This window comes from Ahaetulla prasina, chromosome 6, assembly GCF_028640845.1.
Source record: "Ahaetulla prasina isolate Xishuangbanna chromosome 6, ASM2864084v1, whole genome shotgun sequence".
NCBI classification, from domain to species: Eukaryota; Metazoa; Chordata; class Lepidosauria; order Squamata; family Colubridae; genus Ahaetulla; species Ahaetulla prasina.
The window spans coordinates 35,650,778-35,673,791 of record NC_080544.1 but is presented as its reverse complement, the minus strand read 5'-3'; the positions used below and the strand labels follow the sequence as shown (position 1 = coordinate 35,673,791).

General features: G+C 38.0%; 1 protein-coding gene across 4 annotated transcripts in view; it reads right to left on the bottom strand.

Annotated features, from left to right (window-relative positions):
* DNTT (DNA nucleotidylexotransferase) overlaps positions 1 to 23,014 on the bottom strand; it is a 225,084-nt gene that overhangs the window by 11,633 nt on the left and 190,437 nt on the right. For all 4 annotated transcript variants that reach the window (XM_058187434.1, XM_058187436.1, XM_058187435.1 and 1 more), the window contains 2 exons: positions 15,523 to 15,777; positions 12,851 to 12,934 (listed from right to left, as the gene is read on the bottom strand). In XM_058187434.1, the coding sequence (XP_058043417.1) occupies positions 12,851 to 12,934; positions 15,523 to 15,777 (339 nt within the window). The remainder of the gene's footprint in view (positions 1 to 12,850; positions 12,935 to 15,522; positions 15,778 to 23,014) is intronic.

The window sequence follows — 23,014 nt, the reverse complement described above, 5'->3', positions numbered from 1 at the left end:
ATTGTAACGACTTGCCTCCATCAGTTGTAGGTGCTCCAACGCTGAAGGTTTTTAAGAAGAGATTGGACAATCATTTGTCTGAAATGGTATAGAGCCGGGATGGCGATCCTATGGCAAGCAGTGCCAGAAGTGGCACACAGCGCCGTCTCTGATGGCATGCAAGCATGCACACCTCCCACGGCCAGCTGGCCTTTGGGTGTCTGCCATGCATGCAAGGGGCGGGGTGCATGTGGGAGGCCCGCATGCACCTGCATGGGGGCGGGGTGTACAGGGATGCATGTGTGGGGTCTGCATGCGCATTGCATTTGGGGGGGTTTGGGCACTCACATACGTATTGGGCACTCAGTCCAGATAAGGTTAGCCATATAGGGTTTCTTGCCTGAGCAGAGGGTTGAACTAGAAGACCTCCAAGGTCCCTTCTAACTCTGTCATGCTGTTATATTAATATTTTTATTTACAGTTATTTGCAATACTTGTAGGCCACATTAGGAAAATTATTATTCTCAAAGATATGATCCAAATAATGATTAAGAGGAGAGGAGGGGAAGGGAGGGGAGAGGAGAGGAGAGGAGAGGAGAGGAGAGGAGAGGAGAGGAGAGAAAAAGTTATTTAGAGTACAGAGGATGCTACCCATGCTAATCTTGACTGGTTTTAATATCATCCACCATTTATAATTCTCCAAAAGAAAATGCATATGTTAAATAGGAAAAAAGAATGAAACCAAGGGGAAAAAGTAAAAAATAAATAAAACAGTCTTAGAAAAAAAACCAATTAAAACATAACTGGAAAACTCTTTGATTTCAATTTCCCTCCCATTGTACTCAAGTAAAACTTCCAATAGACCTATTATTCCTGACTACAGTAACTTATTTTGCCCTTAAATAGTGTCTACATTTGCTTTGTGTGATATATGATAGCTAGGGGAGCTATTCTTGCTTAAATTTGGCATGCTTCTCTTTTGAATGTGGACTGTTAGTCTTGCTATTGCTGCATATTCCTCAGGTTTGGTTTCTGGTCTGATATCATTGGAAAATGTCTCTTCCAATACTGAGTCAGTCTGACTCCATCAAAATTCAGGGTCAAATGTAAAATATGCTCCTCCCTTCATAGAGTCAGCTCTGTAGCCTCTGGTTCAAATAACATATCTAGTATTTTAACCAATTACAACTCATTTACTCAGAAGAATAATGAAGATTCATCTTGGGAACGAAGCTTCTAAAAATGTCTTGGGAGAGTTAAAGTAAAAAGAATGGACACAGGGGCTTTAATAAGAAGTCAAAGAAAATAGTTGAAGAGTATCAATTATAATGACATGCTGAATTGTTGCTTTTGGTTGTTCTGCCAAGTGCACTGTGTTGAACATGTTATTTCTTGATAGCTTTAAGAGGATTTGCAGATTGGTTGCATAAAAAGTGACTGCATTACGAATTGCCAGCCATAAAATTGAATCCTTCTGTAGAAAGCTTTGATATGAATTGCAGCGAATGGTCATTCCTTTTTACTGTAGATAAATACTGAGATGATTTTAACTCTTGATTTCTAAAGCAGGCCAGGTGCAAAGAAACACAAATTCCCAGACTTGAAAGCCTAATTGCTGTTCTGCCCAGGGAAATAAAAGTAAGGGAAGCACTTAAAGGGAGGAAAATGTACATCTGTTTAAATGACTCAGTGTTTAATTGAAGTAATGACTATGTGAACAACACTGATCACATTGGAAATCAATATTATAAACTTGGAATCTTTATGTTTACTTTATGGCTAATCCAGTCATTACGGCAGACATCTAAACCAAACACTGCAGCTGTACCATGTTTAATTCATCAATATGTTCGCTCAAGACTGACTGCTTCTCTGTTAGCACTACATAATTTTAGCATCTGCCAAACTCCGGTCTGTAGCATTCCAGTTTTGTAAAGAACTATTAAAGATCCTTTTTTTAGGTTGGCAAGTAGTCACTTCTGGGTTTTTTTTTGATAATAAAATGGTGTATGAAAACAAACAAATCAACACACACGTTCTCAGTTGCTAGCAAAAGATTTGACAAATAAGGATGGTTTATTAGCAGTTTTGACCAACTTTCTGTAACTTGTTGTCTTCCAGATGTGTTGAGCTTCACCATGTATTATCTTCAGATAAAAAGCATTTGGAAACCAGCGGGTTGAGGAAGTCTGGTCATAGCCTACATATATGGGTCTAGAACAACTCATAATGGCCAAATTACCATGGTCAACTCACCACAGCCAACTCGTCATGGTCAACTTGCAATGGCCAACACACCATAAAGCAACTTACCATGGCCAACTCGCAGTAGGACAACTCTCTGCAGGAAACGTTACACTAATATTACAGAAATGGTGGAATAGAATCATTAAAGAAAGGATGCCAAAGGAGGGACAAAATGAAATGTGAATGACAAAAATTTAAATATTTTTATTTATTTTAAATAATTAAATTGAATTATTGAATTATCCTGTGTCAAGTTGTCCCACAGCGCGTTGGCCATGGTGAGTTGTCCCATTCCGTCCATACACATTCCAAAGCCCCAGAGTGATGCTTTGTATGGGGATGGGTTTTCCAAATTATATTGGTTCAATTTTTATAGCTGCCCATCTCTTATATGCAGTTCTGAGAGGTGAAGACTATTAAAACATCAGTACGACAATAAGTAAAATGAAAATAAGTCCGCAATAAGAATAAAACAAAAACAATGGCAACCAAGGATGACCATCAGCAATATATATAAACATCCCAGAAACACACCTAAGCTCCCAAGACCTGGAAGAATAACAAGCTCTCAAGAACTTCTTGAAGTTAGGGCCCGCCTAGTTTCAGAGAAACGATGTTCCAAAGGGAAGGTGTAGAAAGGCATGCTTCCTGTCTCCCAGTAGATAAAAATCATGATCAGGGACACCTTGGGAACATTAAGACTTGTGGACTTCAACTCCCAGAATCCCTCAGCCAGCTATGCTGATTGGGGAATTTGGGGAGATGGGGAATAGCAATAACACTTAGACTTATATACTGCTTCAAAGTGCTTTACAGCCCTCTCTAAGCTGTTTACAGAGTCAGGAATTCTGGGAATTGGTCCACAAGTCTTGAATTTGCCAAGGTTAGATATCCCTGCTGTTGATGGAACCCAGAGAATGTATCTCCTGTCAGACCTGATGTGGTCCAACTGTAGAAATGCACTCCTTCCAATATCCTGGGCTCATGCCATAAAAGGTTCAATAAGTGACAACCAGCACTTTGAATGACACTCAGCACCTGGAAACCTACTGAGTGCCATTACAGCTTGCAAAGCACACCTATCATTGCTTGTGTGTCCACACTTCAGTACTATTTGCGATGTCCAGATGTTCATATAGAGCACATTACAGTAATCCAGTCAGGAGGAGACCGAGGCATGACTGACTGTGTGCAGTGTTGCCTGATCTAGGAAAGGGTACAGCTGGCATACAACCTGAGGTTGTGTAAAGTCTCCTGGCCATAGCTGCCATTTGCTCCTTGAGCAAGAGATATGAATCCACAAGAACCCCCAAATTGTGCAGCAGATCTGTCTAAGACAGGGTAAGCCTTTTAGACTTAAGGATAGAAAATCACTGGGTCCAGGGAGTCCCCCAAAGCCAGAACCATTCTCTCTTGTAAAAAAAAAATGCTTTTAAAAGGCTCTGACGATCCCAGCTGAGTTGCCTGATTGTCAAAGGCTTTTCTTTTCTTTTCTTTTCTTTTAAAAGCATTTTTTTTGCCTTTAAAAGAAAAAAAAGCCTCTAACGATCAAGCAACTCAGCTGGGATCGCCAAAGCCTTTTAAAAGCATTTTTTCTACAACCTCTTCAGCTGAAGAAGTTATAGAAAGAAATGCTTTTAAAAGGCTCTCACGATCCCAGCTGAGCCGTGCGATCACCAGAGCCTTTTTTTTTTTACTTTTAAAAGCATTTTTTCAGCCGAAAAAAAACTGCTTTTAAAAGTTTTTTTAAAAACCCTCTGATGATCACACGGCTCAGCTGGGCATGGAGGGGCAGGGATTTTTGCTACCAGTTCTCCGAACCACTCGCCGCCATCGCTACCAGATCGGGCAATCCGGTCCAAACTGGGAGCATTTCACCCCTGCTTCAAACCCAGGACAGGGTCTTCCCAACATTGTTGGCTGGCCTGGAGCAGAGATTTATAGCTTAGCGTTATCATCATACTGATGATAATTCACCCCCTGCTGGAATTTTTATATGGATTTTTTTTTTTGGCTGAAAGATGAAAGAACCAAAATGATGATTTATGGATTTGAAGATTCAGAAAGACATGGATTATATGAGGAGCTGAAGGGACTTGTATAACATTGAAGAAGGAGGAGGGTCAGTAAGACTGTACCGTAACCATCTATTAAAAGAAGATCAGAAGTCATTCATGTATTTTTTAATTTTATTTTTTTCTCTCTCACTTGCACGCTCTTATTTCTCTCTTTTCTTTTTTTCCCCTCTTCATTTGTCTTTTATTGTATGAAAAACTATCTTTAAAAAATGTAACTTTTTAAAAAGGATATCTCACCCCATGCTGTTGAATGACTCTCCCCAGAAGTTTCATACAGATGTAAATAGGAGTGGGGAGAAGAAGAAGAGTTCTGAGATACCCCACAAGGAAATGGGCATGAGATCAATGTCCACCCCACCCTACCCCACATATTTGTGAAAGGAGGAGAATCACCATAGAACTCTCTCCAACTCCCAACAACTGTAACTTGTCTAGAAGTATACCAAGATGATGGCATGGAAAACTTCTGAAAGGTCAAGATATTTGCCCACCAGGGATCATATCCAGAATCACAGTCAGTGTTATTTCAGCCTTGTGCCCAGATATGAAACTCATACTTCACCTAAATCTAGTATATTGCCCTAACACTAATATTGAAACATGATGAAAATTTAAAAGCTTCCTCTCGTGACACACAAGGAAGGACCTGCAGAAAGCAGGTTATCCATCTAATTTGCGCAATCACCTGATCTGATCCCAAAGGTGCTTTTTCGAAAGGCAATTGGACTTTTTCCTTGAAGACGCTTTGCTTCTCATCCGAGAAGCTTCTTCGGTTCTGTTCTGTTCTCTTCAGAACTGAAGAAGCTTCTTGGACAAGAAGCAAAACATCTTTTTAAAAAAATAAAGTCCAGTTGCCTTTTGAAAAAGCTTTGGGATAATCATGATCTGGATGACTGAGAATCTCCATGGACAATCCGCCCCCCAGTGTTTTTAAATAGAATAGAATAGAATAGAATAGAATAGAATAGAATAGAATAGAATAGAATAGAATAGAATAGAATAGAATAGATTTTTTATTGGCCAAGTGTGATTGGACACAAAGGAATTTGTCTTGATGCATATGCTCTCAGTGCACATAAAAGAAAAGATACCTTCATCAAGATACCTTACAACACAAATGATGGTCATAGGGTACAATTTAACACTTAATGATACAACACTTAATGATAATCATAGGGTACAAATAAGCAATCAGGAACAATCAATATCAATATAAATCATAAGGATTACCAGCAACAAAGTTACAGTCATACAGTCATAAGTGGAAAGAGATTGGGAACGATGAGAAGATTAATAGTAGTGCAGATTTAGTAAATAGTTTGACAGTGTTGAGGGACTTATTTGTTTAGCAGAGTAATGGCCTGCCTCTGTTCATATAAATATATGCAGTATATTGAAACCAATTTCTACAGCACAATCCAAAGCCTAGAATTCAATGACACTTTATAACCAGTTTGCGTAGCAACAATCGAAAATTTGGGGTGGGGAGGTTTGAATGCCAGGCTGGTCTTTAAATGACATGCATAACAACCATGACAAGTATGTAAATTACTTTAGCAACTTGCATCCCTAAGGTAGTGGAAAGGGAGTAATCTTTGTTACTACTTAGTAACCTCTGTTACTAAGTAAGGTTCATCCTGGGACCTTTCCCAATCGTTCAGCTTCTATAGCATCCATGTCAATAGTTTCCCTTCTCAGCATACTTTTTACAATCTGTCTTGCTGCAATAGTTCAATACCTTTTCCTTGGGCATTCCATCTCTGATATGCAGTGCATAAGGCATTGTGGCTTATCTGCCTTATTGTTAATGTCAATAGCCAATGTTCTGACCCAGCCTTAGCAAGTAATGATAAGCCATTTACTCATGAGTAAAAACAAACCCCTTTTCAAACAGGGCAGGAACAGTTTTTTATTCACATGGATAAAGAAAAATCAATAATAATTATTTCAAACAGACTTGGGCAAGAAATCTGAATCGCTTCCTGTATCTTAAAAGTGAATGGTTGCTAGGACAACTGGCCACTCACAAACCCCTACTCTTTATTTCCCAGCTAGGGAGGGGCTAGCGTCCATGTTGGCTTTTTCTTGAGAGCCGGCTGATTGTTTTCCTTTGCTCTCCTCTCCTTTCTTCTCTGCGCTTACGGACATCTGGGATGGGCCCCATCTGTTCCTCTCCCTCACTCAGCTCAGGCCCCAAAGACAACTGCGTCTCCACCTGGGGGAGGACAGAAGGCCCCGGCTCTGCCTCTGTCTCTGATGCTGTTTCCTTATCAGAGCCTTCCAAAGGCCCCGAAGCTGGCCCATGCTCTCCCTCCTCCACCTCCTCCTCATCTGACTCTGCAGCTAGCTCTGCTGGCAGCTGACGGGCCACAACAGCCAATCATAAATAGAGATCATTGCATGTTTAGTTAATAAAGGCGATTTTAGCCATTAGATCTTTTTCCAAATCAGGACAAAGGATGAGGCTAGGTGAGTCCAGGACGAAGAAATGCATGACACCAAGACAAAGATTCGATCTGAATTAATTTAAATGCATATATTCTTAAAGGAATTAAAACCACCAGGACTCGCAAGTTGGACTTACAGAGTTTCCTTTGCTAATATACTTCTTCCATAAACTTTTTTTTTGTATTAAAATTGTAATCTTTTGTCAATTTTTTAAAAAAGCGGCCTTGAAATCCACATGTGAACCCAAAATCATAGTTTTGCAGTCCTGCTCAAGAGGGGACCGGTCTTAATCCAGCACACAGGTTTTAAGCCTTTACCGGCTTAATTTGGTGTATGTGAGAAAGATGTAAATGAATAATTGTCTCTTGTGGCTTCGTGTTTGCCATGAATGCACATCTCTGTGAATGCACATGAATGCACAGTGATTCAGCCTTTACTTTAAAAGAAATGCTGTAGTGTAACTTAAGTGATGAGATCTGCAATTATTTCCCATGGGTTAATGATTTTTCATTTATTTAGCAAACGGCAAACATATGCCCATTGCACTATAAGATCCTCCTATATAAAAAGAAACACCTAAATATTCAATAAGATTACTTCTTTCATTTCAGGAGCTTTGCTCTCATTTCTCAAATAAATGAGGAAAAGCAGAGGTGATATGAGAGCACACAAGTAATAATTAAAAAGAAGCTAGCTTCACATCTGCCAGAAATCTTTTGATTAAAGGTAAATTCTGAAGCAAGCTATTCTCCATTGATGGGTCTTGACAACAGCACCAGGATCTAAGACTGAATTGGGCTGTGGTTGATCCCAACTGGTCTGAAATAGAATGTTTGCCATAGAGTAATTTCTGACATAATAATCCCTTGTCCTTAGGGCTGTATTGTGACATATTATTATAAATAATTTAGGATTGGCATATGGAAGGTTGCTTGCAGATGGCAGGGCACAAGAGTCAGCTTTAAGATGGCCATACACTCACATCCTTACCCCAGTCAAGAGTCAGCTTTAAGATGGCCAAGGCAATCCTAAATTGCAGTAATAGAGGGATAAAATCAAGATCACATGAAGTACTAATACCACTTTATAAAGCCTTAGTAAGACCACACTTAGAAAACTGGATTCAGTTAAAATGTTCTATAAAGGTAAAGGTTCCCCTCGCACATATGTGCTAGTTGTTCCTGACTCTAGGGGGCGGTGCTCATCTTCATTTCAAAGCCGAAGAGCCAGCACTGTCCGAAGAAGTCTCCGTGGTCATATGGCCGGCATGACTCAACACCAAAGGTGCACAGAACACTGTTACCTTCCCACCAAAGGTGGTCCCTATTTTTCTACTTGCATTTTTTACATGCTTTCAAACTGCTAGGTTGGTAGAAGCTGGGGCAAGTAACAGGAACTCACCCTGTTATGTGGCACTAGGGATTCGAACCACTGAACTGCTGACCTTTTGATCGACAAGCTCAGTGTCTTAACCACTGAGCCACCATGTCCCTAAAATGTTCTATAGGTGGCACCTACCACTGGCGAGGCCAGCAAAAATGCTTAAAAAGATGTCTACCAAATGTTGGAAATGTGATTAAAAAACCGGCCACATATTATCACCTGTGGTGGGTGTGCCCAAAAGCAAAAACAAAAAAATATTGGGCGAAAGTGCAAACTTGGTTAGAAAAAATGTTAAAACAGCATATAGATTATAAGCCAGATTTATTTTTGTTAGGCATAATACCAAAAAAATATGATAAAGGAAATGTATATTTCATATTATATGTTTTAACAGCAGCAAGAATTGTATTTGCACACCATTGGAAAAGTGAAGAAACACCTATGGAAGAAGATATAATTAAAAAAATATTGGACTGTGCAGAAATAGACAGATTAACAATGAAGATAAAAGAAAAAGAAGACACAGAATATTTTCAAACTTGGGACTTGTTTTATCAATGGTTGGATAAAAGAGGTAGAAATTAGGAACTTAATAAGTATTACAATGTAAACGAATTGACCCAGACAGTATGCTGTTCATTAAGCACATATTGTATGTAAAGAAAAAATAATATATGTATATTATTTGAGGGCTGTTCATAAAATATATGAAGAATGGTTGCAAGAACCGGATATTTCTTGTTTGGTAAAAAGGACTAGGTGTAACATGATAGCACTGTTCCAATATTTGAAGGCTGCCACAAAGAAGAGGGGGTCACCCTATTCTCCAAAGCAGAAGGCAAGATAAGAAACATTGGATGGAAACTAATGAAGGAGAGAAGTAACCTAGAACTAAGGAGAAATTTCCTAACACTGAGAACAATTAACCAGTGGAAAGGATTGTCTTCAGAAGTTGCAGCTTCACTGGAAGCTTATAAGAAGAGACTGGACAGCTGCTTATCTGAAATGGTATAGGATCTCCTGCTTGAGCAGGGGGTTGGACTAGAAGGCCTCCAAGGTCCCTTCGAACTCTGTTATTCTGTTATCTGTTATGGGAAATATTTGGCTTGACTGCAGTATCTATAACTATTATCTCAAATCTAACCTCAAGTTAGTAGGGCTTATTTAAGTGAAATGGATGCAGTATTTTTCTACTTTGGATTAGAATAGAATAGATTTTTTTTAATGGCCAAGTGTGATTGGACACACAAGGAATTTGTCTTGGTGCATATGCTCTCAGTGTACATAAAAAGACAAAATATGTTCATCAATAATCATAAGGTACAACACTTAATGATAATCATAGGTACAAATAAGCGATCAGGAAACAATCAATATCAATATAAATCATAAGGATACAAGCAACTAAGTTACAGTCATACAATCATAAGTGGAAGGAGATGGGTGATGGGAATGATGAGAAGATTAATAGTAGTGCAGATTTAGTAAATACAGAGGGCTAAAGCCAAAATCCACCAAAGAGTCTTTGGCATTGCATGGCAAATGAATGTGGGTGCTATAGCCTATATGGGTGCTATAGTTCTAATTTATTTTATTTATTTATTTGTCAATCATATATAAGATAACAGGTAAAAGTATAAACATAATTTGGATACATGAAAAGACTAAGTAAAAAAGGAATATTAGGACAGGGACGGTAGGCACGCGGGTGCACTTACAGACCTCTTAGGAATGGGGTGAGGTCAACAGCAGACAGTTTAAACTTAAAGTTTTGGGGGTTTGGGGAAGAAACTACAGAGTCAGGTAATGCATTGCAGGCATTGACCACTCTGTTACTGAAGTCATATTTTCTGCAATTAAGTTTGGAGCGGTTTACCTTGAGTTTGTATCTATTATTTGCTCGTGTATTGTTGTGGTTGATTTAGAAACCTTTTAGTATTGTGCACTATTTCTTGTTTGCCTAACACATTGCAAAGCCTTTTCTATGATTTGTACCTTCCCTTCAGCAGTAAGAGATGAGGACCTCACTCTCTGAGAGTTGCTCTCCTTGTGCTCCGAATGAACTTAAGACCTTTTTACATGTATTTTTTTCACTGCCCTTTCTACACAGCAGGTGTATCCTTACTGCTTCCTAACAGTAACCAAAGTTGTTATCTTTCCTCTGCACACATTGTAACCTACCATCAACAAAAGATTTGCTAAGCTTCTATCAGTAGTAATTTGCATAAAAAGGCATCATGAAAGCATTGATGACGACACTGTGAAATGCCCTTCTTTCTTCTATCACATTGCATTTTTAATTTATTCGATTTCTATCTCATCTTATTTGATATTGTTTTATTCTACTTTATTCTATTCTTATTCTCTTTTTCCGCCTCTCTGATTTTTATATCCTAACTTGGGGAGTTTATATGATCATGTCACTATTTTGTTGCATTTGGTTGTTACTATTATTATTATTATTATTATTATTATTATTATTATTATTATTATTATGTTATCTTGCTGGTCAATGACTATAGCTAAATACATTTGATTTAATCTGCCTTGATTGATTGATAATTGCTGGAGATAGGCTAATTGTGCAAGTCATTTGAAGATTATCTTTTACGGGATTCATGGAAATATAGCATTCTGATCATAAGATATAATAACCGCACTTTATTCTGCACTAGTCTGTCCATATCTGGAGAGTTGTGTTTACTTCTTTCAAGAAAGGAGATAATCTGGAACATGTTCCCAGTAGGACATTCAGAATGGTGAGAAAACTGAAATAATTCTATCAGAGATGATTAAAAGTGTTGGACAAGTTGGGATCCCAGTTGAACCCAGCTAATAAAAAAACAAAACTTTCATATTTTTTTTAAGGAGAGTAAATTTCACTCTTACCATGTAACATTTTGGGAATCGGTAAGAAGAGAACAGGAGAACGTTTAAAATGCCATTTTTATTCATTTTTCATTGCTTTCCGGATTTGAGGTTTTTATTTAATTCTGCTTAGTATGCTGCTAAATACCATATTTCCTTCACCTTTACTTCCAAGATAAAATCTAAAATGAAGGAATGAACTCATATGTATACATTAATAACCAATGTTTGGAAAGGTGTTTCAATTCTGACAAAGGAGATTATGATCATTACAAGTGTAGCTACGCTAGGTCAGTATAGGAACAATGTAATCTCTGCACAAAACAGCTACATTCTTCCCTCTTTCTAGATTTTAGTGGTTTTTTTAATAATAGAAAAATTTTTTAATCAGTTATCACTGTCATGCCCAATGTAATGGAATGTGTGGATGATCTTGGGGAAAGGGGGAGAGAGATGCTGTCCAGGAAACAATCGGACAAGAGAGGCAGGAGCAGACAATCGGATAAGAGAGGCTTAATGGTTAGAGAAATAAACTTGGGAAACATTTGCCATAAGGAATCTTCTCTTCTCTTTTTTTGCCCTTAATTTCTTATGGAACCTCCATCAAGTTATTCTAGAATGTGGAATCTCTACAGTACAGTTTGTTTTCAGCAATGAGGCAAGGATCATACAATTATATTTTGGTGTTCCTCAGCATCTCAGGTGGCCTCTATTCAGATCAGCTTAGCTTCAGAAGAAAAAGTTCCCATGAGCTTCTAAAACATTCCATAGGCTTTGGATTATTACCAGAGGAATACATTTTTTTTTCCTTTCGATGAAGTATGCGTAAAATTATTTTTGTTTCAGCTAGGCTTTGTTTTCAAGGCTAACTGAATCTTATTTACTTTATTCCTTTGGGGGATTAAGAAACAAGGAAGATGAGAAATTAAGTCTTTTTTTTTTTTACTCTCTGAGATCTTAGCTTCTATTCAAAACTTATTAATCTGAACACTTGAGAGACAAGTTTTCCTTTCTTTCAGTCATTTAGTTAAATCAGATTAAAAGCATTCTATAGGTTGATGAAGTACATTTTAACAATGGTTTTAAACACCCACATTTTAAATTCTGGAGAATATAATTGGAATTTAAAATTAAATTGTTACTTTGACTTTAACTGGAAATTCTTCTTTCATTAATGTTCTTTCTGAAATATTTCTCTAAGTGATGTTTTATTTCATATGTGCAATTTTCTCTGTAATACAAAATTGTTTGAATTACTATAAGAGTTCATTTAATTACTTAATACTCACTACAGTCCTTCAAGGTTAAGTCTCATGGCACTTGTAACAATAGGAAGCAAGTGACAGTGGCATAGTAATAAGAGAATAAAATAAAGAATAAGAGGTTAGAGGCTGTAAAAAGGAAGGGATTAGGCTCAAATCCAAATCCATTAGCTGTTTGTGTATATGCACAATATGCAAGAAACCGGAATTTAAACAGAACCCTGGAATGTTACCTGGTGATAAAAGCTACATAGTTGACAATTTCTATTTCTCAGTCGGGACATCAGTTTCCAACAAGAAATCATATAAACATTGAATAAGTAGGCAGGAATCTTCTCTTCTGCTAATCTTTAGAAAGAAAGGAATACAGCCTCACTTCTACATTTTAAATTTTATTTAATTTATTTTCTCTTTCTGTACAAAGCTACTCATGTGAAATATTTCAAGGTAATTGCAATTTGACCTTCAATTTATTTGACAATCAGAGGTCTAATTTTTGCTTAACAGATTGGGGGATGAAAAAGGCACTGAACAGGGGAATGATTGATGAATTCAGTAATGACAGTAGAAAGGAAAAGACATTACCTTAGTTTTATCATATAAGGCATGATTATCCAACATCATTTTCTTCTCATGGGTGGCATATCTGCGCAGATCACGTTCAAATTGCTGCATGCATAAAAAATATTCAGTGTTATTATAGCAAAGCCAAATTATCTAACATCCATCTATCATCTATCTATCTATCTATCTATCTATCTATCTATCTACCTATCTATCTATCTATCTCTATCTCTTTGTTTTAATCTATTGTAGCACTCTTTGTTATAAACTTTTATGAATATACTGTGGATATAAATTTAGGATAAATTTAAGATAAATTGATATTGTCCTGCAATGAGTTTTAAAATCCTAATGTAAAGATGTTCCTGGGAGCTAATATTAAAGACTGGATATGAGGAAGCCTGCTAGGTCCTCATTACTGCACACATAACCATAAGTAATGTGATATTGCGATATTACATTATACTCTTTCCTATAACGAATGTAGACTGCAATTCTTACAAGTTTTGTAATGGATGTTCACCCAGAGCGACTCAGTTGGATGTGCGATACTATATCACATTAGCTAGTACTGTCTTCCTGATAATTATAACTTTATAAGAAGAGATGGTTGTAGTTTAATTTAAACACACAGTGGATTCCATTTGCTTCTGACTCACAGAAAGTGTCTGAGTAAAACAAAAATCTTTAGGTGTTTGCACTTTTTCAGGAAACATTACAGTTTATAAAATGTTTGTTGGTAGCTGCCTAGAGATTAGAAGCAACTGTCAAAGAAAAAACAAAATACATACAATATTAAGGGAATCAGTGCAGCCTTCAGCAATATTCAGAAATAAATATCATTGGGTTAAATAATCTTACTATAGAATAGGGGTCTCCAACCTTGGCAACTTTAAGGCTTGTGGACTTCAACTCCCAGAATTCCTCATCCAGCTTTGCTGGCTGAGGAACTCTGGGAGTTGGTACTCAAGACTTGAAGTTACCAAGGTTGGAGACCCCTGCTCTAGAACAGTGGTGGGTTGCCTTCGGTTTGGACCAGTTCTATTGAACCAGTAGTAAAACTGGCGGGAGGCTCCGCCCACCGACCCGGATGTCATCATAGGTGATCTGCGCATGCGCAGAAGCTCTGCTAACGTGCGAGTGAAGCGAGCACGCATGTGCAATCCCGTTGCGAACCGGTAGTAAAGGTAAGTAGAACCCATCCCTGCTCTAGAACTAATATATAAATTACTGTTTTTTTAAACCCTAAAGTCTTCTGCTTATTAAAATTATATTTCTTTCTTTCACACTCTAGAGTTTTTCTCTTCTATTCCCTGTCTTTAGAAACTAGTTTAAAAAACAGAAAACAGAAAAAATAAGTGGGTTTTCAAGCAAGTTTGCTCTTAAACATAACTGTTATTTTAAAGAAGCATGGCAATAGTTCCCATAACCAAGGAGAAAGATTTTCAAATATTCAAGGAATAGATTGACACCTGACCTAATGATTCTTCATATGCTTAAAAAATTTCAAATTCTAAAAAAAAGTAAGGTGCCATTATAGGTAACTGGTGTCAAACTTGAATTTTCCTGTGTGCAAAATTGTTGTTTTCCTCCAGTAAATTTTGTATTTATAGCTTCTCTAAAATACTCAAACTGGATTGGGAAGACCAGATAAGACTTGGGGGGGGGAGACAAATAATATTTTAACATTTCTTGATGGGTCTGAAAGGTATATTAGAAAGAGCAAAAGAACTGAAACAGTTGATGACCCTTACAGAGAACAAGATGGATTACAAAAACCACATTGTTATCCTGTCTCAAGTGTGAAAGGACACAATATATATAGGTACAATAAAGGATGCTATTTATTTTCTAGTATCAGTAGAAAGGGGTGAGCAAGGAGCCCTTATAGGAATATAGAATTTAGATGGATTGGACCAGAACATCTTAAAGTCATCCCATGTTGTTATCAGATGCTGCATTCAGCTGTAAAGATCACAGCATGATTTATATCAGGGGTCTCCAACCTTGACAACTTTAAGCCTGGAGGACTTCAACTCCCAGAATGCCCCCAGCCAGTTTGCTGGCTGGGGAATTCTGGGAGTTGAAGTCCTCCAGGCTTAAAGTTGCCAAGGCTGGAGACCCTGATTTAAATTGCATTCTGAATCATTTCTATGTCACAATTCTGGGAGACTATAACTTAGGGCTGGGCAACTATGGCCCCTTTATGACCTATGGACTTCAACTCCCAGAATTCCTGAGCCAGCATGCTGGTTCAGGAATTCTGGGAGTTGAAGTCCATAGGTCATAAAGGGGCCATAGTTGCCCAGCCCTGCTATAACTCATAACCCTGATTACAGTATTTCAGGACATACTTTTGAAATCTTGTGAATGGGACCACAGTAACGGCTATAGTTGTGCACGCCAATAAAAGATACTTCATTGCATAATCAAAACAATGCTTTGTTTCCTTGTTTAAAGTATGTATTTTTTCACAACAGTTTATAAAACTCAATTGGTAACCTACACTATTTCAATAAGTATTTTTCCACCTATTCAGGAGGAAAAAGTAGCACTGGACCCTTCAGAAAAGAAACAAGGAAAAAATTAATATGCAAGTGATAAGCCAAAGAAATGAACACTTATTTTTCAGATGCAATTATCTTATACAAGCTGGGATAGAAATATAAACAGGAGGAAAAGAAGTTATTTACCCTAGATCCAGTCCATCCTAAGAGAGCAAATGCATAATGTTGAAAAGGAGTAATAACCAGATCCACACGAATTGCTTTCCAGTCTTTTGTTCCTTCTTCAGCAAAAACCTTTGACTGGACTTTGTTCACTCTTTCCTTATGGACTTTTAAAATTGCAAAGCACTTCTGAAAATGATCTAAAGCATCGACTTTTCTGCTTGGCAACTTTGTATTTTCAAACGTTGACTCGATAAGATCATAATATAAGAGCAATTCCTAGAAGAAAACACATTCAATGTATTGTTATGCTGACAGCCAATGTGAGGTGATTGTTGTGTTTGCATTAAGTTGTCCTCAGCATGAAGGTACTTTAAGTGACTTTGGATCAGGTACTCAATCTTAGCCCTTGCCTCCTAGAACTGTAATTATGTGGAAATATTGGAGGAGATGGTATTCCAGCTTGCCATAAGTACCTGGAGCCAAGGTAGAATACCAACAAACATATTCATAAAATAAAATATTTATTATTTTATAATTATATGTTGTTACTTTAATTACTCAACCCATACGTCTCAAAGCACATAATATGCCACAGCAACAATGTGGGTTGAAACAATCATTTGCAGAGAGTCTTAAGACTAATTCATATACATTTGGAAGGCTTGAATTCAACAGAATTTCAAAAATTCATATTGCAAAAAATCTCACTAATTGGGCAAAAGAAAATGTTCCTATAACATTGTCAACATTCCCTAAATAAATATGAAGTTGGCGACAAAAGTATCACATTGTTCTCCAGGTGGTTCTTTCCAATGGAGGCTTTTGATCATCATGTGATTTATGAACAGCGGCTCTGCACTATCATACTAAGGATTGGAGCTTGAATAAATTGAGAGATTATAACTATGCTAAAATAATTTTTCAGAAATTATTCACGTGTTACCTTTCATGTTTTGATGGGTAGAATATTTTCTACTTGAGCAAATATGAAAATGTCTTCACAGTGTGGGATGTAACATAACATAACATAATAACAGAGTTGGAAGGGACCTTGGAGGTCTTCAGATCAAACATTAAAATCGCAAAAGACAACACCTTTTGATGTAGCAGTCAAGAAAATACAGAATTTTCTACATCATCTTGCAGAGTTTACAAGACAAAAAATGAAGTCCATAGTTTACCATCAAAGTTACAAAGCACATTATAGGATTATAAGTAGGACATCCTGGAGTTTTAAGCCCTTAATAGCAAAGATTATTTATGCAAAAAAGTGGAAAGTAAAGTTACTATATATTAATAGCTAAGATTCATATTACGCCCACATATCATTATTTGAAAAGCAACTGTATATTTTTCTAATACCTGAGCCAAAGCTTCTCTCCATGTTTTTCATATTTAAAATTTAGAAGAAACAATACAGCTTGCCAAATATCAGTAGGTTGGCAATCACCACTATTCTGTGACAGTATGCCTACTAAGTTTGTATTCTATAAATACTTATAGCTTTCGGTATAGACGTTGTCAAACTTAGACAGGGGACATTAATTAAAAATTAATGCTTGTCTTCTGTTCCACTGGAACTTCCTGGGTATGTGTCAATATGCTGCACATACTGTTTAGTTGCTAGATTGCAGGCAACAGTGCGTTGGCTTGAAAGGAGAGTCTAGGTTACAGATTCTAGCATGCATAGAATAGCAGCAACATATTTGGGGCAAAATTTGGGCTTCTTTTTTTCTTAAGCCTAATTCTTTTATGACAAATGACAGTAATTGTCTTTACCAAAAGGAAGAAACTGCTAAATGTGGCATGAGCATGTTTATAACTAATAACCTTGTCTACTTTTTCATTGTATTGAAAAGTGTTATGCGACAGAATTGATTAACCAAATCCATGATGGGTAATAGGCCAATATTATGGATCAGCTGCTGATAACCAAATAGGAAGATAAAAGAAGATACAAATTAACAAAGGAAAGGAGATCAGTTTCTTTATTTGTTTGTAGGACAAAGGGAAACCATGTGAGAAATCTGAATAAAGGCAGCCTTATGCATTTCATGATAAAAATATGGATGTGGAGATGAAGTTTTGATTATAAATGAAAGAACCAAAGCATATGTCACAAAGTATGAATCGGTCAGGGGTGAAATGCTCCCAGTTCGGACCGGATCACACGATCCGGTAGCAATAGGGGCGGGTAGTTCGGAGAACTGGTAGCAAAAATCCCTGCCCGCCCCCCACCATCCACGCCTCACTGTTCCTCTTCTCTGTCCCTGAAGCTCTCGGTGGTGATATAGCTGCAAGTGGCCTTAAATGACTGCCGTGGCACTTCAAAGGGCCTCACTACAGCTGAGGCCTTTGAACTCTGGTGCTGGAGAAGACTCCTGCGAGTCCCTTGGACTGCAAGGCGAACAAACAAGTCAGTTCTAGAGGAGATCAACCCTGACTGCTCTTTAGAAGGCCAGATTCTGAAGATGAAACTGAAATACTTTGGCCACCTAATGAGAAAGAAGGACTCAGTGGAGAAGAGCCTAATGCTGGGAAAGATTGAGGGCAAAAGAAGAAGGGGACAACAGAGAACGAGGTGGCTGGATGGAGTCACTGAAGCAGTAGGCATGAATTTAAATGGACTCCAGAGGATGGTAGAGAAGGCCTGGAGGAATGTTGTCCGTGGGGTCGCGATGGGTCAGACACAACTTCGCAACTAACAACAACAACAACAACACAGCTGATCAGTGCTGTAGGCGGCTAGTAGACTGGTGCTTCTATTTTTAAAGAAGGAAACCGGGGCCTCCCCAAAAAAGGCAATTGGTAGACCGGTGCCTCTATTTTTAAAGAAGGTAGTGCGCTCCCAAGTTTTGTATACTTTATTATTTTTATTATTTATTATTATTGGCCCTGCCCATTCAGTCACCTGACCACCAAGCCACACCCACCAATTTATTTATTTATTTTATTTTATTTATTAAATTTTTATACCGCCCTTCTCCCAAAGGACTCAGGGCGGTGTACAGCCAGAATAAAAACAAAGATATATACAATTTAAAACAACATTTAAAAAGAGCAAATTTTAAAGGCTGATTATTAAAATTTAAGTTAAAAAGTTAAAAATATTAAAACCCAATTAAAATACATCACTAATTATGCCAGTCCCGCTTTAATGAATAAATATGTTTTGAACTCTGTAATTAAGCCACATCCACCAAACTGGTAGGGAAAATTTTTAGATTTCACCCCTGGAGTCGGTGCAACGTGTACAGGTAGTCCTCAATTTACAATGTGTCAAAAATTTCTATTCCTAAGTGACACAGCTGTTAATTGAGTTTTGCCCCATTTTATGATCTTTCTTGCCAAAGTTAGGAATCACTGCAGTTGTTAAGTTAGTGACACAGTTATTAAGTGAATCCAGCTTCCCCCATCCTCTTTGCTTGTCAGAAGGTTGGAAAAGGTTGACTCAGCCTTCCACCCTTTATAAGGTAGGTAAAATGAGGACCCAGATTGTTGGGGGGGCAATAAGTTGACTTTGTAAAAAATATACAAATTTGTATACAAATATACAAATAGAATGAGACTATTGCCTTATACATTGTAAGCCGCCCTGAGTCTTCGGAGAAGGGCGGGGTATAAATGTAAACAAAAAAAAAAAAGGTGATCACATGACCCTGGCACACTGCAACTGTCATAAACATGAGTCAATTACCAGGTATCTGAATGTTGATGATGCGACCAGTGGTTGAAAGTGTGAGAGATGGTTTTTCAGTACCATTTTAATTTCAAACAGTCACTGAATGAACTGTTGTAAATTGAGGACTGCCTGTATTAAGAAAGACAGAATTCGTAGGCTGACATCGGTTACATGTTTTACTCTAATGCAGGGGTGTCCAAACTTGGTCCCTTTAAGACTTTTGGACTTCAACTCCCAGAGTCCCTCAGCCAGCAAAGCTGGCTGAGGAACTCTGGGAGTTGAAGTCCAAAAGTCTTAAAGGGACCAAGTTTGGACACCCCTGCTCTAATGAATGGTTCTAATGAAAATTCGGGGGTGAGTTTTGCAGAAAATGGTGCAACATTCTGAATGTATGAGATCTGGGGAAAAGATTATTTTGCGGGCTGACAGAAATGCATGAGTTGGAACTAGATGAAAAAGAACAGAAAAATTGACAGGGCTTTCAGAGATCCAAGAATGAATGAGAATGGTGATTTTTTTAAAAAAATGACTGCTTGTTTTATGGCATAGTTTAAGCATAAATCTATTCATACATTTACCAAAAAAAAAAACCAAAAACCCCAAAACCAACCACCCTGAATTGAACACAAAGCATGATTGATTTAAGAATTTAGGATAAAGGACTGAGAGAATTAGTGAAGGATTACAAAGGTGATGAGATATTCTGAATCTGGGACAGATCATTTTCGGTAGTGTCAAGAGTGAGACTTGGGAAAAAAATGTACATGGAAGAACATGAAAGAAATGAACAAAAACAGAGTGAATGCTGAACAACTGAAAAAAAGGGAAAAATGCAGATATGGTATGAAAAAGTGGTAGATGGTAGGTAGCTATTCCCTTTAATAGAATGAAGGGAAGATGTGTATTCTATTAGGCAGGGTGGAAAATAAGAAGTGTGTGGAATTACACCAATGTGAAATATGAAAAAGAATGCTTGGCAGACTGATGGGGGGGAAATGAGGGTGTAATTCTAAAAGATCTGAAAGATGGGTGTGAATGAGGAGGGGGGAAAATCACATAAAAGAAGGACTTCTAAAAAAAATGAAGATCAAAGAACAATATTGTGCAGCGTGTATATAAAGAAGAAGATAATTGCAAAGAATGTAGACAGAGAAGAGCAAGGAACTGTTAAAATTAAAAGAGACAGAGAAAGTGCAGAGCAATGTCAATGAAAAGTAAGGGGCGGGGGGAGAAATATTTTGGAAGTGGATGAAGAGAGACAAGCAAGGAGCCTCTAGCAGAATGAGTAAAATAAAAAAATAAAAAGGATGAAATGATTTGGGATGAAATTGAAGCAAGAGGACGCTAGAAGGACTATTTTAGAGATTTGTATGAGAAAGCTCATGATGTGTGGAGGAATGAAACAGAAATGAATGCTATAAATCTTAAGTGTCCAAGAAAAAAAATTACGAAAATAAAATCATAAAAGCCTCAAGAACATTGAAAAATGACAGGGCTCCAGGTTTAGAAAGAATAATTGGAGAAATAGTAAAAAAAATGGATACATTTTGCTTATGGAGTGGCTGTGCAATTTGTTTAATGTACCTCTGAAGGCTGCATCTGTGCCTGATAATTTTTCCCCCATGGAAAAAGAATGGCCGGGAACTAATCCAGGCACCGACTCAAAGACACTCAACGTCGACTCAAAGACACATTATATATATACAGTGTGTGCTTATATATATATATATATATATATATATATATATATATATATATATATATATATATATATATATATATATATATATATATATATGTCTTTGGTTGTTCGGGTTTTCTCCGTGTAAAATTGAAAGTGTCTTGGCGACGTTTGACGAAGTCTCATTCGTCATCTTCAGGCTTCAGCTTCGTGCTTCTGGGAGCAATGTGTGATCGCAGCTGTTTCTTCCTTTTAACTGCTAGTGGGGTTTGAACTGATTGGGTGGGAGCTTGGCTGTGCTCTGATTGGATGGGGTTTTCTGTGCTCTGATTGGCTGGGGTGTGTCCTGTGTTGGTGGGGGCTTGGTTGTGCTCAGTCTAGTCTGTGCTGCAGGGGGATTTGAGCTGGTGAGCTGCATAGCTGTTGTTTGGCTTTGTGGTCGTGCTACATCTTCATAGTGGGTGTCAGTCTGCTGCATGAATGGATTGGAGGGGTTTGAAATGGCTAATGTTGCAGCTGCGGTCTGGCTTCTGGTCCTTGGTCGTGCTTCATGATCAGTGTGGGTTTGGGTCTGCTTTCTGGGTGGATGTGTGGTGGTGACATCCTGTGTGGACCTTGTGAGTGTGGGTCTGGTGTCATTCCTCGTGTTAGGGACTCGTTTGTCAATAAGGGCGGGTTTCCAAATGGCTGGTAGGCGGGAGGTGTCATCTCGTTTGTTCATGCTGTGTGGGCATTTTTCTATCTCAATGGCTTCTCTGATTATTCTGTTGTTAAAGTGTTCAGTTTTGGCGATAGTTCTGGTCTTTTTAAAGTCAATATCATGTCCTGTGACTTTAAAGTGTTGGACCAGGAAGAAGTTGGTTCCTCTTTTTTGAATGAGTTCTTGTGTTCTTCAATGCGTGCACTTATTCTTCTGTTGGTTTGTCCAATGTATGTGGTGGGGCAGGCGGTGCATGGGATTTCATATACTCCTTGATTTTCTAACTCAATTTTGTCTTTGGGGTTTCTTAGGATGGTGGATATTTTTCTGTTTGTGCAGAATGCTGTCTTGATGTTGTGTTTGTGGAGGATCTTGCTGATTCTGTCTGTGGTGCCTTTTATATATGGGAGGAGGGCTGTGCCGTTTTCTTGTTCTCTGTCTTGGATTTTAGTGGGGGGTTCTTTTTGGATTAGCTTGGTAATCTTATTTGTTTGGAATCCATTGGATGTTAGTACGTTAGTGAGAGTGTCTAGTTCGGGTTTTAGGTGTTGTTCATCAGCTAAGCATTTTGTTCTGGAGATGAGTGTCTTGGCTACGGAGTTGATCTGTGCTGGGTGGTGGTGTGCGTGCAGATAGCGGTTTGTGTGTGTTTTCTTCTGGTAGATGGTGTGTCCTAGGGAGCCATTGGGTTTTCTGTAGACTAAGACATCCAGGAAGGGAAGTTGGTTATTAACTTCTGTTTCCATGGTGAACTGTATTTTGGGGTGTAGGCTATTGAGGTGTGTGAGGAAGTTGTCAAGTTTTTCTTTCCCGTGTGGCCAGATTATGAAGGTGTCATCTACATATCTGAGCCAGAGTTTGGGTTTGTGATCAGATTTTTCTAGAGCTTGGGTTTCAAAGTGTTCCATGTAGAGATTGGCAATGACAGGTGAGAGGGGTGATCCCATGGGTGCTCCTTCTACTTGTTTGTATTTTTGTCCATTATAGATGAAGTATGTGTTGGATAGGCAGTGGTTGGTCAGATCTAGGATGTGCTTGGGGGGGTTATATTTGTTTTGGATAGCTGTCAAGGCTTCTTTGATTGGCACTATATATATATATATATATAACAAATATATATATATATTTGTTTTCTGAGGTTTTCACGGGTGTTTGTATATAGGTCTTTGGTTGTTCGGGTTTTCTCCCGTGTAAAATTGGAAGTGTCTTGGCGACGTTTCGACGAAGTCTCATTCGTCATCTTCAGGCTTCAGCTTCGTGCTTCTGGGAGCAAAGAAACAGCTGCGATCACACATTTGTCCCAGAAGCACGAAGTTGAAGCCTGAAGATGACGAATGAGACTTCGTCGAAACGTCGCCAAGACACTTCCAATTTTACACGGGAGAAAACCCGAACAACCAAAGACCTATATATATATATATATATCCTCTCACTTGTATATACAGTGTGT